Genomic DNA, 22,490 nt, shown 5'->3' with positions numbered 1-22,490 from the left:
GGGTGCTATTACTGAAAAAGGTGGTTGGAGGTTGGGCAGCCAAAATCTAACACAAGTCCCTTGCAGGAATTTACACGTTTGCCTTGCTCTCTCCTGTTCATTGAGCAGTTTCGGCGCATGTGTGGGTGTGTGTGTCAGAGGGTGTCTCAGTACCATGGACTTACCTGGGGACCTTGAGGGGACTTGCTGTGATCTGGGAGGAGTTTACAGTAGGATGTAGGTAAGAATGTTGAGAGGAAAGGAGACTGTGTGGGCAGCACTGAGCCTCAGTCTTCCCAGCTATAAGGCGGGCTCCCCAACCCACTTGCTGTGGGAATTGTTCTGAAACACTTGGGAAGACATAGAGCTCTCAGTGCTCTCCATTTCATTTATGTCATTTGGTAAAATTAAGTTGATATGAAAAACCTTCTCATAAAGAAGAGCCCCTAGCCCAGATGGCCTCACCTGTAAATTCTACGGAACATTTGTGGAAGAAATAGTACAAATCCTCTATACACTCTTTCAGAAAAGAGACAAGATATGATCACTTCCTAGATTATTATTATGAGGCCAGCATTATGCTGATTGCAAGCTAGATGAAAATATTGCAAGGTAAAGAAATTCACAGACCAAAATCTCAAAATTCCTTAACATAGAACTAGCAAAATCAAATTCAGAAAACTATGAAATGGATTAACACCCTCATGGCCAACTGGGGCAAATTCCAGGAATGCAAGGTTGGTTTAATATTAACAAAAAAATCAGTGTAATTCACCATATCAACAGACTGAAGAAGAAAAGCCATATACTTGTCTCCATAGGTGCAAAGCATTCAAGGCCCATTTGTGATAAACATTTGCTGCAAATTAGGAATAAAAGAGAATCCATAATCTGATGAAGGACATCTATACAAGTTTGTACCAGAGTCTTATGCTGGGCACAGTGGGGGGCAAGAAATGAACAAGCTGTAGGCTCTGTCCTCACACTCAGTCTCTGAGGGAAGTTGGACAGGGGAAAGGATCATGGTCAAGCCATTGTCTTGGGGCCTTTCACTTGCTGAACCTTTTGCCTAGAACATACTTCTAGAGATTCAAAGAGCCCACGCCTGCCTCTCCCTCAGAGACATGTGAGTCTTTGCTCACATGTCGCCCTCTCTGTGAGGCTTCCTCCGACCATTCTGTTGAAAACTGCAAGCTTTCCCTTCCCTGTTCTATATTTTATATAGCTTGTTGTCTAAGATCCCATGTTCACTCACTCATTTGTTTATTCTTGTTCCCTTCCTGCTGAAATGTAAGCTCCATGAAGGTGGGGATTAATGTATATTTTGTACTTTGTTGTATTCTCAGTACTTAGAACAATACCTGGGACATAACTCAATAAATATGGGTTCAGTGAATGGGTGAATGCATGCCTGAGGGGCCCCGAGGAGGACCCGTGGGGCAGTGGGAGCTGAGAGGAAGGGGTAAGGAGGATCAGGGACAGGTCCATGGAAAGGTTGCTTTTACCATGGGCCCCAAGGGCTGGGCAGCCTGATGGCTGGTGGGAATGGCATGTGAAGTGGAGGGAATAGCATAAACAAAGGAATGGAGGCAGGAAAGCTGGGAGAGAGGGAGAGGCTTCTGGGCAGAGGTTATACTTGAAGTCAGAGCTTCAGGCTTTTGCCAGTGGTGTGGCCTTCGGCTGGTATCCTCATCTTGGGCCTGAATCTTTGCTTGTGGCTGTGGGGATGCCTGCCATTGGGGGCAGAGGACCTGACAATAGAGATTACAGTCGGATCATTTGGCGAAGGGGATGGGCCAGGTGAAGTATAAATGATCACAGTATGGAAGGACCCACATTTTCTTCCTTTCTTTAAAAAGCAAAGTTCTTGTGGTGAGAATCCCACCAAACATTGCAGGACCACAGCCTCTCATGTGGGAGCCTCCTAATGTTTCCGGGACTTGAGAGCTTACTATGTGTGAGGCTCTGTGATAGAAACTTTTTATTTACCATCCCATCTAACCCACCCCAACCCTTAGCAGCGGGAACTACTTTTATCTCTGTTGGGCAGATGAAGAAACAGAGGCCCGAGAGGTTAAATTGTTTGCGTAAGGTCTCACAGCTGGTGGGGGGCAGCACCCTGCCATCTTAGGCCTTCCCCTTCCAGCAGATACCACCCTCTGGAGAATTCGGGGAGGCCTCATTGCCATCGCCGGTGCTACTTACTACACTGCACCAGGGGCCTGGGGACATGCCTTGGAGCCTGTCCGGTGCCCCTGTGCTGACCACCAGCCGAGATGCATGAAAGAGCTAAGTCTGTGCAGGCTGGGGCAGCACAAATCCTTGCAGGGTGGCAGTTCGTTTACCCTGGGAGCAGAGGAAGGCTCTTCAGCAGAAAAGCCACCACAGCCAGGACCGGTTCCCTTGTCCGAGCATGATGCTCTATCCAGGCGACTTGGGCTGTTGGACAGGAGCAGGGGACCTGGCTTCGGTGGATGGCAGGTTACAGTGTGGTCCTGTGAGCTGCCAGCCCTGCGTATGGGCCCCGCCTGCTCTGCTTAGGTACCTCACAGTGGGTTCTCCCCAAGCAGAGGGGGGACTGTCGGGGTTTTAGAGCTCTTGATATCAGCTTGAGAAGCTGCTTTGTCTTGGAAGCTGATAGACTCAGCGCCAGAGAGAAGGTATGGCTGGTGTAGTGGGGCTCAGTCTCTCTCTCCCTTGGCCCCACACTGTCATGTGAGTGCTGTGTTCCCTTCCCAAACTGCAGACACTTCGTGTCATGGTCAAAGTTGTGCCTTTTTTTATGTACTACCTTTACTAGAATTTACTTAACATTTCCTTCAAAATGACTCATTTTTTTTAAAGATTGGCATTATCTTCAGTATTAACATTTAGGAACTCGTGAGTTTGATCTATTTGTTTTTCCTAAAACACTTTAAAATTCATAGAGAGTCCGTTAAAAAGTAGTCCACCTGTGCATCCCTCCTCCTTTTTGTGGTGCATGTTGTTAAATTCCCCGGGGCAAACCCACTTGTGGTAGGGGAGTATCTGGTTCAGAGCTGCACAGACCTAGCTGTGATCCCTGCCCTGCCACTTGACCTGTGTGGCTTGGGGAAAATTGCTCAGTCTCTGAGCCTCAGTTTGGTTTTCCCAGATAGGTCTGCTGGAAGATTAAGTGATGTCATGGATATAAATATTTAGTTATGGTTTTGACACATGGTGGACGATTCCCTTTGTTATCTTCTACACCCACCCTGTATTAGTAAGGTTTTCTGGAGAAACAGGACCAATAAGATATAATTTTATTCTATATGTACATATGAAGGCATTTGTATCAGGAATAGGCTCACGAGATTATCACGAGGCTTGCAAGTCCCAAAATCTGCAGGATGAGTTGGCAGGATGACCTGGGAAGAGCCACTCTCTCAGTTCAGGCCTGAAGTCAAGAATAAGCCCTTGTCCCAATTTGAAGGTCGTCAGGCAGGAGGAATTCTCTCTTATTTGGAGGAGGGTCAGCCTTTTTGTGCTATTCATGCCTTCAACTGATTGGCTGAGGCCCACCACAGTGGGAAGGGTAATCTGCTTTACCCAGTCTGCTGGTTTAAATGTTAATCTCATCCAAAAACACCCTTACTGAAACACCCAGAGCACTTGACCAAATGACTGCATGCCTAGCCAAATTGACATACAAAATTAACCATTATGCTGCCCCAGTACACTTTTATTTTTTAGTCAAAAAAATGGTCCCTGGATGTCTCTGCGCTTGCCAGACATGAGGTGCCCCTGCCTGTCATCACCTCTTGTATCTCCTCCTGTACTCCGTGGCTGGGTGTCATTAGCCGCTGTGTCTATGAAGAATTACCTGTCCTTCCATGGAGAAGGGGATTCTCTTCTGTCCGATCCTGGAAGCAGAAACATTCCAGAATTGCATACCTGTGGCCTTCGCTTCCATTCCCAGCCCAGGAAAGATCCAGCCTGAACCTCCAGAGACATGTGTAGGCTGTTACTAAGGCCGCCCTAGAGAGCCGTGAGATGCAGAGGCAGCGCTTCTTTGTGGCCAGTAGGCGGCTCTAACAGCAGAAAACGTCCACTTCAGGGCACGGAACACCTGTGCCCTGGCTCTCAGGATGACCTCCAGTCAGTCCCCTCTTCCTTCTGAGCCTGTTTGCTTACCTGTGAAACGAGGGCCCAGCAGTAGTTCTCTAAGTCACATCCACTGTTGGGGGAAAAGATTTTTATTCAGAAGTTGGAATAATACAGAGCAAAGAATAATACTCATGTTCCTATCATCAGAACTAGCTATTGTTAACAGTCTATGTATTTGTTTTCAGTCTGGTTTTTTTTTGTTTTTTTGTAGGGAATGAAACATTAAAGCCATTGTAAAGTAAATGTAAACAGTAAAGCTGACAGGCTCTTCACTGCACCTCCTGGCTTCTATCCTCCACCCCTGCCAGTCCCCATTTTGGGTTTGAGTCCTGTGTGTACTTTCCCCTTTATAATTCCCAAAAAAACACTTTGAAATGTGCTCCTTCATCCAGTATTCCTCTTTAACCTCACCCTGACAGGGATACCGAGGCTCGGGGACACGTAATTGCTGGATTCTGTGCTTCTGTTGTGCCTGTTAAAGGTACAGCCAAAGCAAACAGGCCTCAGAATATCCCCCAAAGAATCAGATTACTGGAAAGAACCCTTCTGCTGGCAATGGAAACACCACCCTAGGCTGACTTAAACCCTCCCGTCCATCGTTGGGATGAGCCCTCCAGCTTCAGATGCAGCATCTTGGAGCCAAAAGAAAGTCTGCAGGTGAAACAGGTGGGGAGATGTGGCACCAGCTCTTCCAGTCCAGACTCTCTACCACATCCGTGGCTGACGTTTTGCAGCACTTTACCATTTACTATGAAGTGCTTACCAGCTCTTCCAGCCACCCTGTGAGCATGGAGTCCGCCTCTGAATCACACCACTGAGCTTAGCTAGGGTGCAAGGGTGCAGGGGTTCAAACCTGCTCCAGGCCCCCTGCTTCCCCTGTGAGGATCCCGCTGTCTTCTAGTGGGGACATTGGACACTCCACCCACCACAGGTCTGAGGGTGGGGTGGCCGCCTCCTTTCCAGGCAGCTGGAGATCAGGCAGGCTGCTTCGTCTTATCTCGAGGCTGCCCTTCCTGGCCTTGTAGCAGCCCTGTGTGTGCAGAGCAGGAAGTGTCTGAAGAGGTGCTAAGAGCACTCGGCACCTGCCAACTCCCACACCAGCCCTTGGCAGGCATGAGAGGATATCTGCAGGGTGAGTGAGCTGAGTAGTGTGTACCTGCCTGGCTGTCCACAAAGTCCTGTCCTGTCCTGTAGCCACTCAGCACACAAGTGTGAGGCCTGAAAGCAGCTCGGGCCACAGGTCAAAGTGATACTATTTGGGATATGTTGAGTTAATTAACATTGGCACATGACTATTAACTAATTTCACCTGTTCCTTTTCTTTAATGTGGCTTTTTATTTATTTATTTATTAAGGTATCATTGATATACAATCTTATCAAGTTTTCACATGAGCAACATTGTGGTTACTACATTCACCCTTATTATCAAGTCTCCCATCACATACCCCATTATAGTCACTGTCCATCAGCATAGTAAGATGCTACTGAGACTACTTGTCTTTGTGCTATACTTCCTTCCCTGTGTGCCCCCTATATTATGTGTGCTAATCATAATGCCCCTTCATCCCCTTCTCCCTCCCTCCCTGCACGCTCTCCCCATCCCCTTTCCATTTGGCAACCCCTAGTCCCTTCTTGGAGTCTGTGATTCTGCTGCTGTTTTGTTTCTTCAGTTTTTGCTTTGTTCTTGTACTGCACATATGAGTGAAATCATTTGGTACTTGTCTTTCTCCACCTGGCTTATTTCACTGAATGTAATACCCTCTAGCTCCATCCATGTTGTTGCAAATGGTAGGATTTGTTTCTTTCTTATGGTTGAATAAATTCCATTGTGCATACCTACCACATCTTCTTTATCCATTCATCTATTGATGGACACCTCTGTTGCTTCCATGTCTTGGCTATTGTAAATAGTGCTGTGATAAACATAGGGGTGCATATGTCTTTTTGAATATGAGATCTTATTTACTTTGGGTAAATTCCTAGGAGTGGAATTCCTGGGTCAAATGGTATAACATGGCTTTTTAATATGGACTTAACAAAAAATAGGGATGAGTTGACCGAGCACAGAGGATTTTAGGGAAGCAAAGCTGCTCTGTGACACAGTAATGATGGCTGCATGTCATCAGATGTTGTCCATACCCATGTATACAGTCCCAGGGGTGAGCCTTACGTAACTTGTGGACTGTGGGTGGTAACGATGTGTCAGTGTAGCTCCTCAGTTGTAACAGGTGCACCACCCAGGTGGGAATGTAAAGGGGGAGGCAGTATGTATGGAAGATAGAGGGTGTATGGGAATTCTCCATACTTTCCACTCAATTTTGCTAAATTTGTGAACCTAAAACTGAAAAAATTAAGTCTATTAAATTAATTTCACCTGTTACATTTTGTTTCATAATGCAGTTAGAAATTTTAAAATGTGAATCACTGGATATTTCTGTTGGACAGGGCTGCTGAGGGCCTATATCTGTACTTTACATAGCCCTACAAGACAGTAGGCCTGACACAAGGTGGGTGTTCCCAGCCAGGCTCTGCAGGCTGCCAGGGCCTCTCAACAGCCAGTGGAAGTGCTGGGGGACGTGGGAGGGAGAATTTCAGGCCTCCCCAACTTGACCTGGTGTAGCACTGTTCTTATCTGTACTGATTTATTTATTGGGACTCTGTTTCAGATTAGTTTACTTCTGTCAGGGAATGAGTAAAGATGTTGTTCTCTCCATTTTCTTCTTGGGGAAACTGAGGTTCAGAGAGGGGGATGGGATTTACAGCTCAGATCTCTGGCTACGAGGCACCATGGAACAAGGTGTTTCTCACACTGTTTCTCAAAGCTAGAAGCAAGAAATGATGAATTACCTTTTTACAAAATAGACTTTTTTGTTTAGAGCAGTTTTAGGCTCACTACAACATTGAGCTGAAATCACAGAGATTTCCCATATAGCCACCCCCAGGCTCCCCCACCATCAGCATCCACACCAGAGCAGTATGTGTGTTACAGGCCCATAGTGTGCGGTAGGGTTTGTACTTGGCATTGTACGTGCTGTGGGTTTGGACTTGTTTTATCATTGAAGTATCACACAGAATAGTTTCACAGCCCTAAAAGTCCTCTGTGCTCTGCCTGTTCATCCATCCTTCCCCCCACCCTGTCTTTCTTTTTTAAATTTTACATTTCAGACCAATTTTAGATTTGCAGGGAAGTTGCAAAGATGATACCGAGTTCCCTCTACTCACCCTTCAGCCAGCTTCTCCTCAAGTTAACATCTTGTAAAAGCCAGGAGCATTTATCAAAATGAAGAAATTACCCTTGGTGCCTGACTATTCACTAAACAGTAGACTGTTTGGATTTCACCCATTTTTCCACTCAGGTTCGTTTTCTGTTTCTGGATCCAGTCCAGAATTCCACATTGCATTTATTTGCCTCGCCTCCTCTGCTTCCTCTGACCTGTGTGAGTTGTGTAATTTGTTCTTTCCTTTCCAGTCAGGTCTGTGTGTGGGTATGTGCACGCATGTGCGTTTGTGTGTGGGCAGTTTCACACCCTTTGGAAATGAGCTGAGGGTTCCACAGCTGCTACCAGTCAAATGGAGCAGTTCTAGCAGGGGCGAGGCATGTGCCACAGGCTCCTTCGCCCTTCTTGACTGGGTGTGTGTGCCTGTTCGTGTTATTGTCTTCCCATGGTCTCCAAAATGCTCTTTTCTCAGAACTCTATGAGGAGCCCACAGTGCATTTCCTAAGGGGCTTCCATTTCTTGCCTTCACTGTGGGTGAGGTTTGCCTCACAAGTACTTTCAGTAGACATGTTGATCCACTTCCAGGTGCCCTGCCGGCAGCTCGGCATGTGCCTGTGATGTTCATGTGATCCAAGCATCCTCAGGTGTGTTTGGATACGCCATGTGCCTCCTGGCCCCAGGAGAGGCACTTGCCATCAGCCCAGAGACTTGCAGATGTCTGGGTGTGTTTCACACCATCATGTTTTAACACGAGGCATTTAAAAAAAAATTTCCTTCTGAATATCCCAGAACCTTGATGTTCCAGTGAGTTCAGGCAAAGGGCCTGGAAGGAAGTCCCGGCTCGGGTGCCTGCCTGGTGCCAAGTGCAGCCCTTGGGGTAGAGTGGATGCTCTGCCTGGTGGGTGCCCCCTCCCCGGCTCTGGATCACACTTAGCTCACTGAGGATACCACCTTGTTCTCTGTTCTGTAAAATGTGAATTGCATTCAGATGTTCACCTGCTAAGATACCTTGGTGGCCTGTCTGCTTTCAGAATAAATCTAAGCTCCTTACTGCAGCCTCCAGTGCCTCTCCACCCTCAGCACCTGCCGTCTCCTTGAGTCCCAGGGCTCAGATTGTCCTGGCTTTTCTGTTCATGGAGCATGCCTGGCAGCTTCCCACATCAGGACTGTGCCTGAAACGGCACATCTTGGCATGGTGTCACTGAAGGGCAGCCCCCAGAGAGGCTTCCCTGAGCACCTGGTCTGCAGGTAACTTTAATAGCACACACTGCCCTGGCGCTCTTTGCATGGTATCTGCTCTGCTCATACCACTCGTTCCCCTCCCACCTCAAAGGGAACAGTTGATAACCTGTGTCATAGATGGGAAACCACGGCACCGGCCCTCGATCTCTCCCCAGTCACGCTGTTATTCTTGAGGCTCCTCTCCCTGCGGGAAGTCATCTTGTCATCTTGCAGATTTTAACGGATTCATTTGTGTGCTAGCCTGCCCCTCCCCACCTTCGCCGTAATGTCAACTTTCTGTGCACTGAGACTTTATGATTGTTGCTCTCATTCCAGTTGGTGCTCTGCAGGTTTTTAGACCCTGTTTGGAGATGGAAGCTAATGTCTAGGGGCCTGTGGTGTGCCAGGCCCAGCCTAGAGGTCAGCAGAGTTACAAGGCATTTCCTCCTCACCAGACACATAGGCAGCTTTCCCACAGATAAAGACTGATTTCCAGTTCTGTAGAATGGCCTTGTAAGGTGAGCATCTCATGAACACTGAGGTTGTTCCCAGGTGTTTGGTCCTCTTTGATTTGCTTGGTGGGAGTGTGTGTGGAGTCCCCACATGTCCAGGTTGTCATGCTCGTATTGGAGGGGCCTCAGCCAGGCCCCATTTCTCCTCTGGGTTTGGTGGGAACTGCCCATCTCTAGTCTGTATCTGAGTCTGGGACTGAGGCCCAGACAGGGAACTGCAGCTTTGGCTGCTGGTCCCATGCTTCTCTGAGTAACTGCACAGAGTAAATTCTCGTCTTCCTGCCACAGGTCATCGACCCGGCCGGAGGTGGCCAGTATAGAGCCGCTGGGCCCGAGCGAGCAGCAGTGCTCCCAGCAGGCAGTGGTGCAGGCCCGCCTGTCCCAGCCCGCCCGCCTGACCAGCATCATCTTCGCAGAGGACATCAGTAAGGGCTTCGGGTGCCCCTGTGACCCTGGCCAGGATGGGAGATGAGAGGCGCCCTCTTGAGACCTGTCCATAGAGCCTGCTGGGGCCTGTGGCAGCTCTTTCCTCTCTCTTGGTGGGTGGGAGGATGCCCAGCGGGGGTGGGCGCCGAGCAAGCAGCACCCACCCCAGTCCCTCCTGTCAGCACTTGGTGCTGTCTTCCTTCTTGTGGAGGCTGGCTTTCATTTCGAAGCTATTTTTAACGGGTGTCAAGTCAAAATGAGGAAAGCTGTTGTAACTCTTTCACTTCCCCATATTTGATTTATCACATTATGGTTGTAACATGCTGAGAAACAATTAATATGATTTTCTGTCATGCTTTCCCTCCACCTAACCTGATAAGAAAAGGTCTCCATTTCATCATGGAATTATTTTTAATGGCTGAATAATATTCTGAGCGGGAGGTTGTGCTATAAGCATTTCCTTGTATTGGACGTTTACATTGATTTTAGGTGTTTGTTTCAATGTTAGGTAGAAACAAATAGTTTTATACAGAGAACAGTTTTGGGATCTTCTAGGTTATGGGGTTATTTTTTGCCAAGGATAGATCCCCAATCTCACCAGGTCTCAGCACATGAGATAAATTGGGCCATACTGCTTTCTAACAAACCAGCATTAACAGTGCACAAGCAGTTTTACATGGTAACTGGAGTACGGTCAGGATGGTTTTGTGTTGCATGCTCTTATTTATACACTAGAAAATTCTCCAGGTAATGCCATTTATGCATTTTATTTATGAAGCAAGTGAAAAAAATCTGTGCACTGGTGCACACAAGCCTTTTATTCTATAGCACGGTTGGTAGTCTCATGTAAAGATGCCAGAATAAACACACACACTCTAGGTGTAATTCCTGATCTCAGTGTAGGGACAGACATGCAGAATAGTATTACTTTTGGATGCTAACTCGTTAGACCACAGCCCTTGTCATTTCACTTAATGGCTACACCCTGAATGAAACTAGAATTGCCTACAGGAGTTTTTGCACACGGCTTTAAATGCTTGTACTCATATTGGAAAAATACAAGCTGGGCAATGAAAATGCCTCCGATGCCCTTACTTGTTGCAGTCCATGCTGACTTCCAGAAGGGCTGTGTGCTTCAGTGGCTTGGCCTCTGAGGGATAGATAATTCAGCTCTTACAGCCTGTGTGGTGTAGTGGTTTTGTTGTTTGCTCTAGTCTTTGCCAAAGTATGAGACCACCTGGGAGGCTCTGGAGGTGGGGTGGCAGTTGGGCGCCACCATCCGTGCTGACCCCTCTATTCCTATCCCTCCAGCCACGGGCCAGGTCCTGCGCTGCGATGCCATCGTCGACCTCATCCATGGCATTCAGATTGTCTCCACTACCCGTGAACTCTACCTGGAGGACTCACCCCTGGAGCTGAAGATCCAGGCCCTGGACTCTGAAGGTGAGCATGTTCCCCTGGCGGTCTCTGTTGCTCTCTCCCCTCCGGTGTCTGGCCCTGCTGTTCTGCCTGGAGGGCTGCTCCAGCCAGGAAGGTGAAGGTGGTGCCGGGCAAGACCGCCTCTGAGGTGGAGCCCGGGCCCTTGGTAGCAGCACAACTCCAGGCCTAGGTCTGTGTTTGGGAAACCGACATCTGGTATCTCAGTGGTCATGAGAAGCCAGGAGAGGCTCGCTGGGTCGCTGTGCTGTGCTGTAAATGGGGGTGCATTCTGCTCGGCTTAGAGGGTTTGTGTCCTGACGGCAGAGCGTGTTTGTGTGTACGTGTATGTGTATGTGTGTGTACAGCAGGCCAGGGCACATCTGTGCTGTTGGCCCTGCCTACCATCTTTTACTTCTTCACTTCACCTGCTCTTTGTGAGCTGGGATTCTTTTTAGAAGATCCACTCTCATTGGAGGCAGACTGTCTTGGCTGTAGCCTCACCTCTTGGAACAAAGGGAAAATTTGGAGGTTAAGGCTCTTGCTGAAGAAAGAAAGATGAGGCTGGGTTCTAATAAAATACAAAAATAGGCAAAATAATGTCTTTCAGACAAAGGATCTTGCAAAACTTCAAGTCCAAACCACATCTCACCTTGTCTTAGAAATCTTCCCTGACCACTCTAGCATCCCTCGCTTTTTAAAAACATTTTTCTGCATCAGGGTTTCTCAGGCATTTGAGGCCAGGTAATTCTTTGTGGTAGAAGTCTGCCCAGTACATCATAGGATCTTTAGCAGCATCCCTGGCCTCTACCCACCGGACGCCAGTGGGACTCCCCCAGTTGTGATAACTGCATTTGTCTCCAGCCATCGCCAGATGTCCCCTGGGAGCAAAATCACTATTCGGGAACACCTGTCAGATCCTTCCTCCCTCTCTGTATTCATTCATCAGATAAGCTGCCTGCCTTCTCTGAACTGTTTTCTGATCTGTGAGATTGAGCTAGTGACACTCATCACGGGATTGTAAGGATCTGGTGGGAGGAGTGTGAGGGGCTTGGTGCTGCGTGGTATGTAGTGGGTGCTCAGGAAGCCAGGTAGTGTTGGAGCACTTTCTACCTCCTGGGCATTCTGCCAGGTCCTGGGGTGCTCCAGGGCGAGGGAAGGGTTTGGCCCTCTGCCTCCAGCGTCTCAGGCTGTGGGGGAGGGCCACGTGGCAGTAAATGCTCACAGGCATCTCAGTAGGTGCTGTTTGTGATCACACTGGATGCAAGTGCCCCGAGCTGGGGAGCCAGCCCCAGGGAAGGGTGAAGTGGGGTCTGGAGAAAGGAGGTCAGGACAGTTTCATGGACCGACAATACAATGTTTGAGCTTTGAGAAATGTGGGGTTTGCCTATTTTATTCTGGAGGAGACTAAAATGTGGAGAGGGGTGGGATACAGGATGCAAAGGGTTGTGTGTGTCAGAGGTGGGATTTGTACTTGGTCTTCAGAGGGAGCCAAGGACCTGGTTCATGCAATGGGGTGATGGAAGCTGGTCTTCAGTACCCTGGGAGGATCACCCACTGTTCTTGGGAGCAAAAGACCAAAGTTTGAGGCCACACTGGTGTCAGGCACTCCTCTGAGCACCTACATGTTCTAATTCCTTTCATGTCCAGGTGGTGAGACTGAGGCACACTATGTGAATACACGTGTATGTGGGAAAAGATATGTAGTTAGTATGAAGCAGAGTCAGGATCCCAGTCCCATCTCTGGCCGGGTGCCAGAGTTCAATCTCTTGGCCAGGGGTCAGCAAACATTTTCTGTAAAGGGCCAGAGAGTAAATGTTTTAGGCTTTCCTGGCCATATGTTTTCTGCTGAAACTACTCAGCTCTGCCATTGTTGCTCTAAAGGCATCATAGATATTGCAAGTGAATAGATGAGGCTGTGTTCTAAATAAAATACAAAAATAGTGGTGGTCCAGATTTGGTCCCTAATAAAACTTTATTTACAAAAACTAATGGTGTACTGGATTTGGCCCGGGGGCCATAGTTTGCTACCCCTGCTCTTGCCCACTCTGTTCTGTTTCCCATCTTAAGTTACTTTAAAAATATATATTTATTTTTATTGAGATTTAAGTACTATAAAATCCACTCATTTAAAGTATACAGTTCAGTGGTTTTGAATATAATCTCAAAGTTGCAGGACCAACCACCACTGTTTAATTTTAGAACATTTTTATCACTACAAAGAAGAAACCCAATGCGCATTAGCAATCACCTCCATTCTTTTCTCTTTCCAGCCCGTTGGCAGCCACTAACCTACTTCCTATGTATATAGACTTGCCTGTTGCAGACATTTCATATAAATAGAATCATACATGTGGTCTTTTGGGACTGATTTCTTTCACTTAGCATGTTTCCCAGGTTCATCTATGCTGTTGCATGCACCTCCTTCCTTTCTATGGCTGAATAATATTCCATTGTATGGACAGGCCACATTTTATCTGTTAATCAGCTAGTGGCACCTTTTGGCTACTGCGAATAGAACTGCTATGGACAGTCAGGTGCAAGGTTTTGTGTAGACAAGTGTTTTCATTCCTGTTGGGTGGTTATACCCAGGAGGGGGATTTCTGGGTCAGAGAGTAACTGAGAAACTGCCTCATTGTTTTCCATAGCAGCTGGACCATTTTACATTCCCACCAGCAATGCATGAGGGTTCCAGTTGCTCCACATCCTCACCAACCTTTGTTACTGTCCACCTTCTTTGTTATAGTTATCCATAAGTCACTCAAATTTTTTTTCTGGGAGTGTCTCTGGTAGCTGGAGATGTGGGGAGCAGGAAAGTGGCTGTTTCTGGCCTTTCTGTGCAGGACAGATGCCCAGTGCCCTTGCTAGTAACCGTTCACACCCCTCCCACCCCTGTGGTTTCTGTGGCACATGTGGCCAATTCCAGAGTAGGAAGTCAGGGTTCCCAGCTGGTCTGCATACACTGGGGTCATTGACCAGTAGCCCAGGTGAAGGTCCCACCTTTGCTCTAAGCAGGTGGTTCACTTCCATCCTTATTATTCACTGTGAGGATCTCATACTTTCTCATCAGCCTTCCCTGTCCAGAGATGCTAGACTAGTACCTTAGTTACCCCTACTTTCTTTATCCTGAGCCTGTGTCCTCTTCCCTGGTCAGAGCCTGTTTTGTGAAGACAAACTTGACTCTTGTCACCTTTGAGGACCTTGCAGTCTCACAAGGGACATATCTTTATCTGGATCAGTGGATGTTGTCAAAAAAGACATTACTGTGGCTCAGCAAGCCCTGCTGGAGGCTCTGTGTGCACCAGGCACTGCCCCAGGCCCTTTACAGTGTCATCTTCCAACCCATGAGGATGGATGGTATCTTATCCATTGTATATACAAGTGGAGGCCCAGAGAGGTTAAGTGACTTGCCCGAAGTCACACAGCTCATGTGTGGCAGGTAGGATCTGGAACTCAGGGTATCTGACGCTGTCATCTGATCTCATGTCCAGTAGGCCAGCTGCCCGTGTCCTGCTGCTGCATTTTTCCTGGGCAGTAGGAGTCCTCTGTATGGGGCTCAGGTCCACCTTGGCCTGAGACTCTCTGCAGAGTGCCTGGTTCAGGTTAATGTTTTCATAGTTACCTCCCTGCCCACATGCATTGCTCACACATACCTTGTGCAAAACAGAACTAGGCTAGCTTAAGGTCACCAAGGTGGCCCCTCCTCCCGTTTCCCGATGCTGCCTGTTCTGCTCAGAGCACCTTCCACGTCCCCTCTGGGCCTCCCTTTCAGAAAGGCTCTTCTCCAGGGATCTTCCCCTGACTGCTCAAGGTGAGATTTGTTCCTCCCTAACTGAAACCCTCAGCAGTTCACCGGCCTCTGCCCTGCCTCCAGAGGGGGGCATTTTTTGCTCTGCATTGTTAAGTTCAGCATTTGGAGGGCAGAGTTGGGATCACTTCATTCTCTGACACTGGGCTTTAGGCCCAGTGGGCATCTGGCAAATGTTTGCTAAGTGGAATTGCTTAATGTTTTCCTTCTGCCCTCCTGGGACCAGGACAGTGTGAATGCACCCTCTGAAGATGGACCCTTGGACTTGCCTCATAAAAAAAAGGTAGCACTTGACTGTGAGGCTTCAAGGTCAAAAGCTCTGTCTGACCCACATAGCAAGTACTAATATCTACTTTTTAAATGGAAAAGCAAACCTTTAGGTAGAAATTTCCTGAAAGCATTCTCCCCACAAACCTGCAAGTTTCTGCTAAACATGTCTGTCTTGGGGCCTGTTTTGCACTGAGAGGTGCCATCTTTCCTCACTCTCGGAAGTCACAGTGAGTGACCTGTACTGCGACCTCCTGTGGTTCTCTTCTGTCACCCAGAAGTCATTCTCTTCCTGCCCACAGGGCCAGCTTTCCCCAGGGCAGCAGCTCAGGAGGGTCCCAGGCTTGGTTCAACACTCACTGTTGCCTTGAACTTTTTAATAAATTTATCTTTGAACTTGTGTTTTGGGAGTGGAGTCTGATGGGACTATAATGCATGTGCCAGGGGCTTGGAGGCATTAACTCAAAAACAGCCTCCCGGCCACTTCCCTGCCCCCTGCAGTGTGTTTTTTGGCTTCCTGCTTTCTGTCCTCTGGTGTCCTGGGTCCTGCATGGCCTCTCCCTCCCTGTTCTTGCCCCGTGACTGCTCCCACCTTCCATCCCTGGTTGGGCCTGGGTAGGGTGCATATGCCCCAGTGTATGCTGGGATGGAGCATGGTAGTGGCTGTCTCTGTCTCAGGCTGGCAGCTCCTGGATGTGTTTGGTCCAGAGGCTGCATCCCAGCCAGAGTGGGCCTCTCACCCACCCTAACCCTGCTACCTAGCATCTCCCTGCTTAAAGAGGTAAGTAAGGCTTAAAGAGGCTTACTAGGGGGGTCAGCAGCTGCGGGAAGGAGAGATGCCTGACTCAGTTTCCCTGGAGCCTGCTCCAGCTGGGACACGGTGTGTTGGTCCAGTGGCTGGCAGGGGGAACCCAGTAGCTGGCAGGTGGCAAGCCTGTGTGTGCTCCAAATAGCAGGGCAGGGCCTCTGGGCACCTCTAAGGTTCTCACCCTGGAGGACTTCTAATCCCCAAGGGAGCCCTCCCTCAGGCCACCTCTGGGCCCAGGGGCCTCCTCTGTCTCTACCAGTCTTCCCTAGTCTGACTTGCCTTCTGGCACCTTCCCCTGCCTTTTGAATGAGGGGCCCCACATTTGCACAGAGCGCTGAAAATTATGAAGCCAGTCCTGCATGTGCATTTGCTCACATTGGTGAAAGTTACAGAAGCCCAGGGACACTTCCTGCTCCTATTCGTTCACATCTGAACATGGTAGACTTGCAGGAGTTGTGAGGCCAGGGGCAGCAGAGATGCTGACTAGAACTCCATGTGTAGCCACTGAAATGTAGGAAGACAGGCTTTCCTGTTGCCATGTGCTGTGTAAAGAGACCCAAGCAGGCCTTCCTCAGTGTCCTCGACCTCAGAAGGCCTTGGCCACCAGTACTGATCCCTGGGGCTGGCCAGCGTGGTTCCGGCACCTTACCAGGGGGCACTTTCTCCATTCGATCTTCCCAACAATCCTGTGGGTTGGGACTCTCATTCCCATTTTACAGAAGAGAACAGTGGTGCTTGGAGATGACGGAAGCACCGAGAGTGGGTGTTCAGGACACCTGTGGTGTTTGGTTGGGTGTGTGCTGAGAGAGGGCTGTCGTGTCGGGTTTCTGGTCACGCTTTGGCAATCTGCCGCGGTAACAGGACATCCATTCTTGTCCGAACTGAGTGGGTTGCAGAGTCAGCATGCTTGGCTCTGCTGCCAGGAGGCAGGAGTTTGGGCTGACTTTGCTTTGCATATCCCATTTTGGCTCAGTGTGTGGAAGAAGGTTCTTATGGTCAGAGCTATTGAATGGAGGGGCTGGGCTGGGTTTGGAGGTGGTGAGCTGCTCGTCACCGGGATGTGCGAGAAAGGTGCAGACCCCCGTGAGTCAGGGAAGCAGCAGGGAGCTGTCTCCTGGGATTGGGTTAGGGGGCTTGTGAGTCTCCTGCAGCCAACCTGCTTCTCTGGTGTGGATTTTACCATCTGTCTTCTTACCTAATGCCCAGATGTTGGAAAGACAGATTACTTTGGTCAAAATGCTTTGAGGTTTAAGAAAGCACAGATCTTTTGTTTGCTCAAAATCATTTACTGAGCACCTATTATGTGTGTCAGGCTCTGCCGAGGTACCACTGAAGGCACAGAGATAAGTGGGACAGTCCTGTCCTGCTGAGTCACCAGTGACTGACAGCATCCAAGCAGCTGAGCACACTGTGCAGTGTGTATGCCACACATGGGCATCGAGGGCACAGGCAGCCTGCCTGCCAGGCTGGGGTGCTCATGGGCGCAGTTTTGGGTGGGCACAGGGTCCCTGTGGCTGCCTCCCCCAGTTCCCATCTTGTACTGTCCCACCTTTGCACACTATGTGTTGTTCACTGTCCACCGAAGGGGGAACTGGGTGAGTTCTCTCGGCAGCCTAATATCTGGGGTCCTCCCTTGGACCTCTGAGAAGAAAATCTCTCTGCTTGTATCCATAGTAGATGGGGTTTGTCTCTCCTTCCTCTGATTAGTTGCCCAGCTCAATGGAAAGACATCTAGGAAATTGTATGGGGTGGCCCTCCCTGTGATAGATGTCTGAAAGACTGATGGCAAACAGAGTCTGGTTTTCTAGAGCTTTCGCCAAGTGCGTTCATTTGGCTTCTGAGATCTCACAGGTCGGGTGGGGCAAGGCAGGATCCCAGGCCCGTCTGCTTCTAGATGCCCTTGCCCTTTGCGCTGTAGAAAGAACTTTTCTGTGCCCCAGATGCTATTTCAGGGCCTGGCCAGGCAGGGAATATAGATGATGAATGTGGCGTGGGTGTGGGACAGCAGGGTGTGTTGAGTGTGGCAAACCCAAGATTGTGATCCTTCCCAGTGAGGCTGAGCCAGCTGCTGGTCCCCAGAGGGAATAGAGCCCAAGCAGTGGGATCTTCCTATTTTTCAGGAAAATTTGGAAGTTGGATTTATATGTTGAGTTTCTTAATTTGAAACAATAGGAATTAAAAAATGTAAAAACAACATCGCCAGGGTAAAGTACAAACCCCACAGTTCCCAGCAGATGAGGCCTTTCAGCCACCGGTTTTCATCTCTTGCCCTGCTCCAGGGTGTCCACCTGGAACCAGGCCTTGTGCTTACACTCAGAAGGTGTTTATGGAGGGTTTGAGACCCACTCCCGTTCCTTGAGGAGTCATTACCCACTCACCCCTCGGGCTCAGCTTGTTCGGACATCCTGTCACGAGGCACATGGACGGCAAGCCAGGACTGGGAGCCAAGGCTAGCTGTGTGTGGCTTCCCATTTCTTCCACCCTGGGACCTCAGGAGTCTTAAGTGTCAAGGTGAAGAGACAGAATGGTTGTGTGAAACCAGATGGTCAGAGATTCTGCCCCCTCATCTCACAGCTTCTTTCCCTGCCTAGGGAGATGATAAGGAGGAATGAATGTCTGAGGTCTAGGAGTGGCCGCCTAAACTGTAAAGTGCTTACAGACGTGCAGGGTGATGGTATTAGACACTACACCGAGCCTGTTGTGAGCAGTCAGAGGAAGGAAGGACATAGGTGTTCACCTAAGACAGGCCTGCGTTCACATGCCTGCTCAGCCCCTCACAGTCACATGACCTGGATCCTTGAAGCCTCAGTTTCCCCTTTCCAAAATGCAGGCATGGCTTCTGCTTTGCAGGGGGTTGGTGTGGAGTGCATTTCCTCTTCCCTTGGCCTCGGGGGTTAACTCCAGTGCATTTCTGCCTCTCCCACTGGCTCTTACAGGAAACACATTCAGCACCCTGGCTGGGCTGGTCTTTGACTGGACGATCGTGAAGGACACAGAGGCCAACAGGTTCTCAGACTCCCACAACGCACTGCGGTAAGAGCGCCTCACCTTTGAAGGGAAGTGGGAAGGGGGTTGTCGCTCGGCTGTGTGCGGGTGGGGGCTTTCATCGTCACTGTCACTGAGGAGCCCAGGATGGTCCCCAGGGTGTGTTCTGTGGGAAGTGGTCAGGGAGGCTGTGTGTCTGGCTGCATCAGAGGAAGCTCCTCCCAGATGACGGAAGCCATCATGGGGTGCAGGGGAAGGGTTGTGTGTGTGGCCCCAGCGGGCAGCCCCCCACATTGGGGGTGAGTTAAAGGGGAGACAGGTTTTGGGACAGCCCTTCACAGGTGCGAGGCTGTATTCCTCACACGGAGGGTGCAGACGGACTCCTTGTAAGAGGGGCTTGTACACATCTTGATTCATACAATCCTCCCAGCAGCCACGCGTGCTTATGTATCACTATTTTTTCCATTTTTCTGAGAAACAGAATTTAAGCTACTTGTCTCAGGTTGGTAAGTGGCGGAGCTAGAATTTGAACAGACCTGTACAGATCTTCACTATCCAGTATCAGCCACTGACTGTTGTGGTTATTAAAATGTAAATACAACAAGTTCATTTCCTCAGATACACTAGCTACACTTCAGGTGCTCCTTAGCCGTGTGGTTGGTTAGTGGTCTCTCCGTATGGGACAGAGCTGATGTGGATCATATGCAGCGTTGCAGGAAGTTCTGTTGGCCAGTGCTGGTGCAGACCCAGGGTCGGGTTCATATTCCCTGCCATACTGTATTGCCTCATGTTTTAGGAAATAAAAACGTGAAGTCCCTTTTGAGGGAGGAGGACATGATTTAAAAAATTTTCTCGCAATAATTTTCAGCCTCCCAGAAAAGTTGCACGTATGGCACAAAAAAGGTTTCCCCGAACCATTTAAGAGCAAGTTGCCAACCTGATGCCCTATCACCTACAGTTATTTTAATGTGCACTTTCTACCACTACTCCTGTATATCCACAATACAGCCATCAAAATTAGGAGATCAACACTGATGCCTACAGTCATCAGACCTCATTCAGATTTTGTCAGCTTATCCTGATTATGTCCTTTGTAGCAAAAAAACCCAGCCCAGAGTCACCCACTGCATGCTGTTGTGTCTCTCTGAGTCTCCATCATCCAGAGATACTTCCTTGGTCTTCCTTTGACTTTTGGGACCTTGACACTCATGAAGACGATGGTCCAGTTGTTTTGTAGAATGCCCTCATTTTGGGTTTATCTGTTTCCTCCTGATCAGATGTAGAGCTTTGTATCTTTGGCAGGCATATCACAGAGGTGAGATTCTTACTCTTGCAGTTGTATCTTGTCATTGTCCATTGGTCCATTACTGATCATGTTCACTGTCACCACTTGGGTAAGATGGTGTCGCCAGGGCATCCCACTGTCACTTTCATAACTCCCTTGCAGTTACTAAGTATTTTGGGGGGAGTTAAGAGTTTGGTCTTTATTTACACCTTTAGAAGTCTAGTTTGGAGCTCTAGGAAACATCTGGGCTCAGCTCACGGCCGTCTACACCCAGACGTCCTCATGGCCTGACTCTGGGCGAGCTGGATCCCCCTCCTGGGTCACAGCTCTTCTCAGGTCTGGGGCCATCAGCCTTTGTTTCCTAGATGAGGTCTGGGATTTCTGGTGTCTCCTAAAGCAGGAACATGGGCTTTACAGTCAGAGTAGCCTGTCTTGTCCTTGTCACTTCCTGCTGTGGCCTTAGTCGGGGGACCAAACCCCCAGCATCAGCTTCCTCCTCTATTAAACGCAGGTGCTCACTGTGCCCACCTCTGAGGACAGCCACGTGGGTCAGCTCATGGACTGGTGCCCAGAGCCCTCTCTGGGCCTGGTGCACCCTAGGTATTCAGGGAATGCTCGTTCCCTGCGCCTTTCTGCACCACTAGACCCATTTCCTGCCATGACAGCCCCCTGAGCTTCCAAGCTCTTGGCACATGAACCAAATGGTAACTAAAATCCAAGGCACTAAAACATGTTAGAATCAGAACGTTCTGGATATTCATTAAATTCAGCATGTGACACCTAGTAAAGTGGGGAAAGGAAATAAATTGGCATAGTGGCCTTATGGAATGAAAACATGTCCGATAGACTGCTCTTGTTCAGGCAGAAAGGTTGGGCTTATTTGTAAATCATAGACTGCAAGTAGGAAACTACTGGAAGGGTGCCTCAAGCCAGCCCTGTTAGCAGCCCACACCCACACCCTGGGGGTCTCTCCCCACAGCATAAGCCCGGGGAGGATAGGATGAGATGTGGTCCCCTAGGCCTGCTATCTCAGGGGCCATTACAGGCTGCAGCTAGCCGAGAGAGGTGGGCTGGAATGAGGCAGGTAGCCCTGGGGAGCCTGGTGGGCCTTGCTGACACGGCCTTGGCTGGGTTTCTGGGCCTAGGCCTGCTTCTTAGTTTCCATGGGCCTCACCTTTCACATCTGTGAGGCTGAAGCACTGTGACTAAGTAGGTGGTCCTCAAATTTCAGTATTATCACACATGTAGGTTTTGATAAAATGCAGATTGCCAGGCTTCATACAGACAAGAGCCTGGGTGAGGGGCCGAGAATCTGCATTTTTTATAGGGAACCAGATGGTTCTGATGGAGGACATTGCAGGGACACATTTCTAAGCAGCATGGAGCAGGGCGGTACCGGGCAACGGCTAGAGGTGCCGATAGACAGCGAATGTGTTAGGTTCATTGCTTCCACACATCAGGTCTGATGACATGTTCCCTTTCCAGAATCCTCACGTTCTTGGAGTCTACATACATACCTCCTTCCTACATCTCAGAGATGGAGAAGGTGGCCAAGCAGGGGGACACCATCCTGGTGTCTGGAATGAAGACAGGGAGCTCCAAACTCAAGGCACGCATCCAGGAGGCTGTGTACAAGGTGGGCCCTGGGGTGGCACCGGGTTGGCTGCTATCTATGCTCATATGGAGATGCAGAAGTGAGGTTCCCTACAGCGGGAGGTGCACGGGTCATGGAGCGGGAACCTCAGGGTGTGATTCTGTATTTGTGTTTGTTTGGTTTGGATTATTTGAACCACAGCACAGAGAGGTAGTTTGGGCCCAGGGGGCACCAACTCTGGAGTCACAGGCATTTGTTCAATTCTGTTTCAGGGGGAGGTCCAGGAACAGGGGGATTGCCATTAATCACCTTCTTTTCTTTTTAAAAAAAAATGTTTTAAAATTTCTATTTGTTTAATTTTATTTAATTGACATAATATTATAATAGTTTCAGGTGTACAACATAGTGATTCAGCATTCATATACATTACAAAATGCTCCCCATGGTAAGTGTGGTTGCCACCTGTCACCTCACCAAGGTGTTACAATAGTGTTCACTGTTCCCTGCACTGTACCTTTCATCCCTGTGACCTACTTATTTTATAGCTGAAAGTTTATACCTCTTGCTAACAAGCTTATTTTCAACAAGCACCACCCCCACCCCCCATCCCAGTATAGGGATGCACCCAAGCCTTTGGGGCTCTGTGAGCAAACTGGAGGCTCCAGGGTTCCTCCATGCCCTCCTTCCTGTGCCCCACTGTGAGCCCTGAGACTGGAGGTCCCGTGGAGAGCTAGGGCTCCTCGCCCCGCCTCGTGTCACGTGGACCTCACATCAGCACCCTGTTCTGAGGGGGGTGGAACAGAGGAAACAAGAGCCAGGAGTAGGTCTTGCCAAGGGCCTGGTTC

At 49.2% G+C, this 22,490-nt stretch overlaps 1 protein-coding gene across 3 annotated transcripts in view; it reads left to right on the top strand.

Annotated features, from left to right (window-relative positions):
* Window positions 1-22,490, top strand: part of NUP210 (nucleoporin 210) — a 114,861-nt gene that overhangs the window by 9,243 nt on the left and 83,128 nt on the right. For all 3 annotated transcript variants that reach the window (XM_036911497.2, XM_036911498.2, XM_036911500.2), the window contains exons 2-5: window positions 9,345-9,481; window positions 10,794-10,925; window positions 18,718-18,814; window positions 21,537-21,687. In XM_036911497.2, the coding sequence (XP_036767392.2) occupies window positions 9,345-9,481; window positions 10,794-10,925; window positions 18,718-18,814; window positions 21,537-21,687 (517 nt within the window). The remainder of the gene's footprint in view (window positions 1-9,344; window positions 9,482-10,793; window positions 10,926-18,717; window positions 18,815-21,536; window positions 21,688-22,490) is intronic.

This window comes from Manis pentadactyla, chromosome 1 (genome assembly GCF_030020395.1).
Source record: "Manis pentadactyla isolate mManPen7 chromosome 1, mManPen7.hap1, whole genome shotgun sequence".
In the NCBI taxonomy this organism is placed as follows: Eukaryota; Metazoa; Chordata; class Mammalia; order Pholidota; family Manidae; genus Manis; species Manis pentadactyla.
The sequence above is the reverse complement of the archived record's forward strand: the minus strand, read 5'-3'. Positions and strand labels throughout refer to the sequence as shown.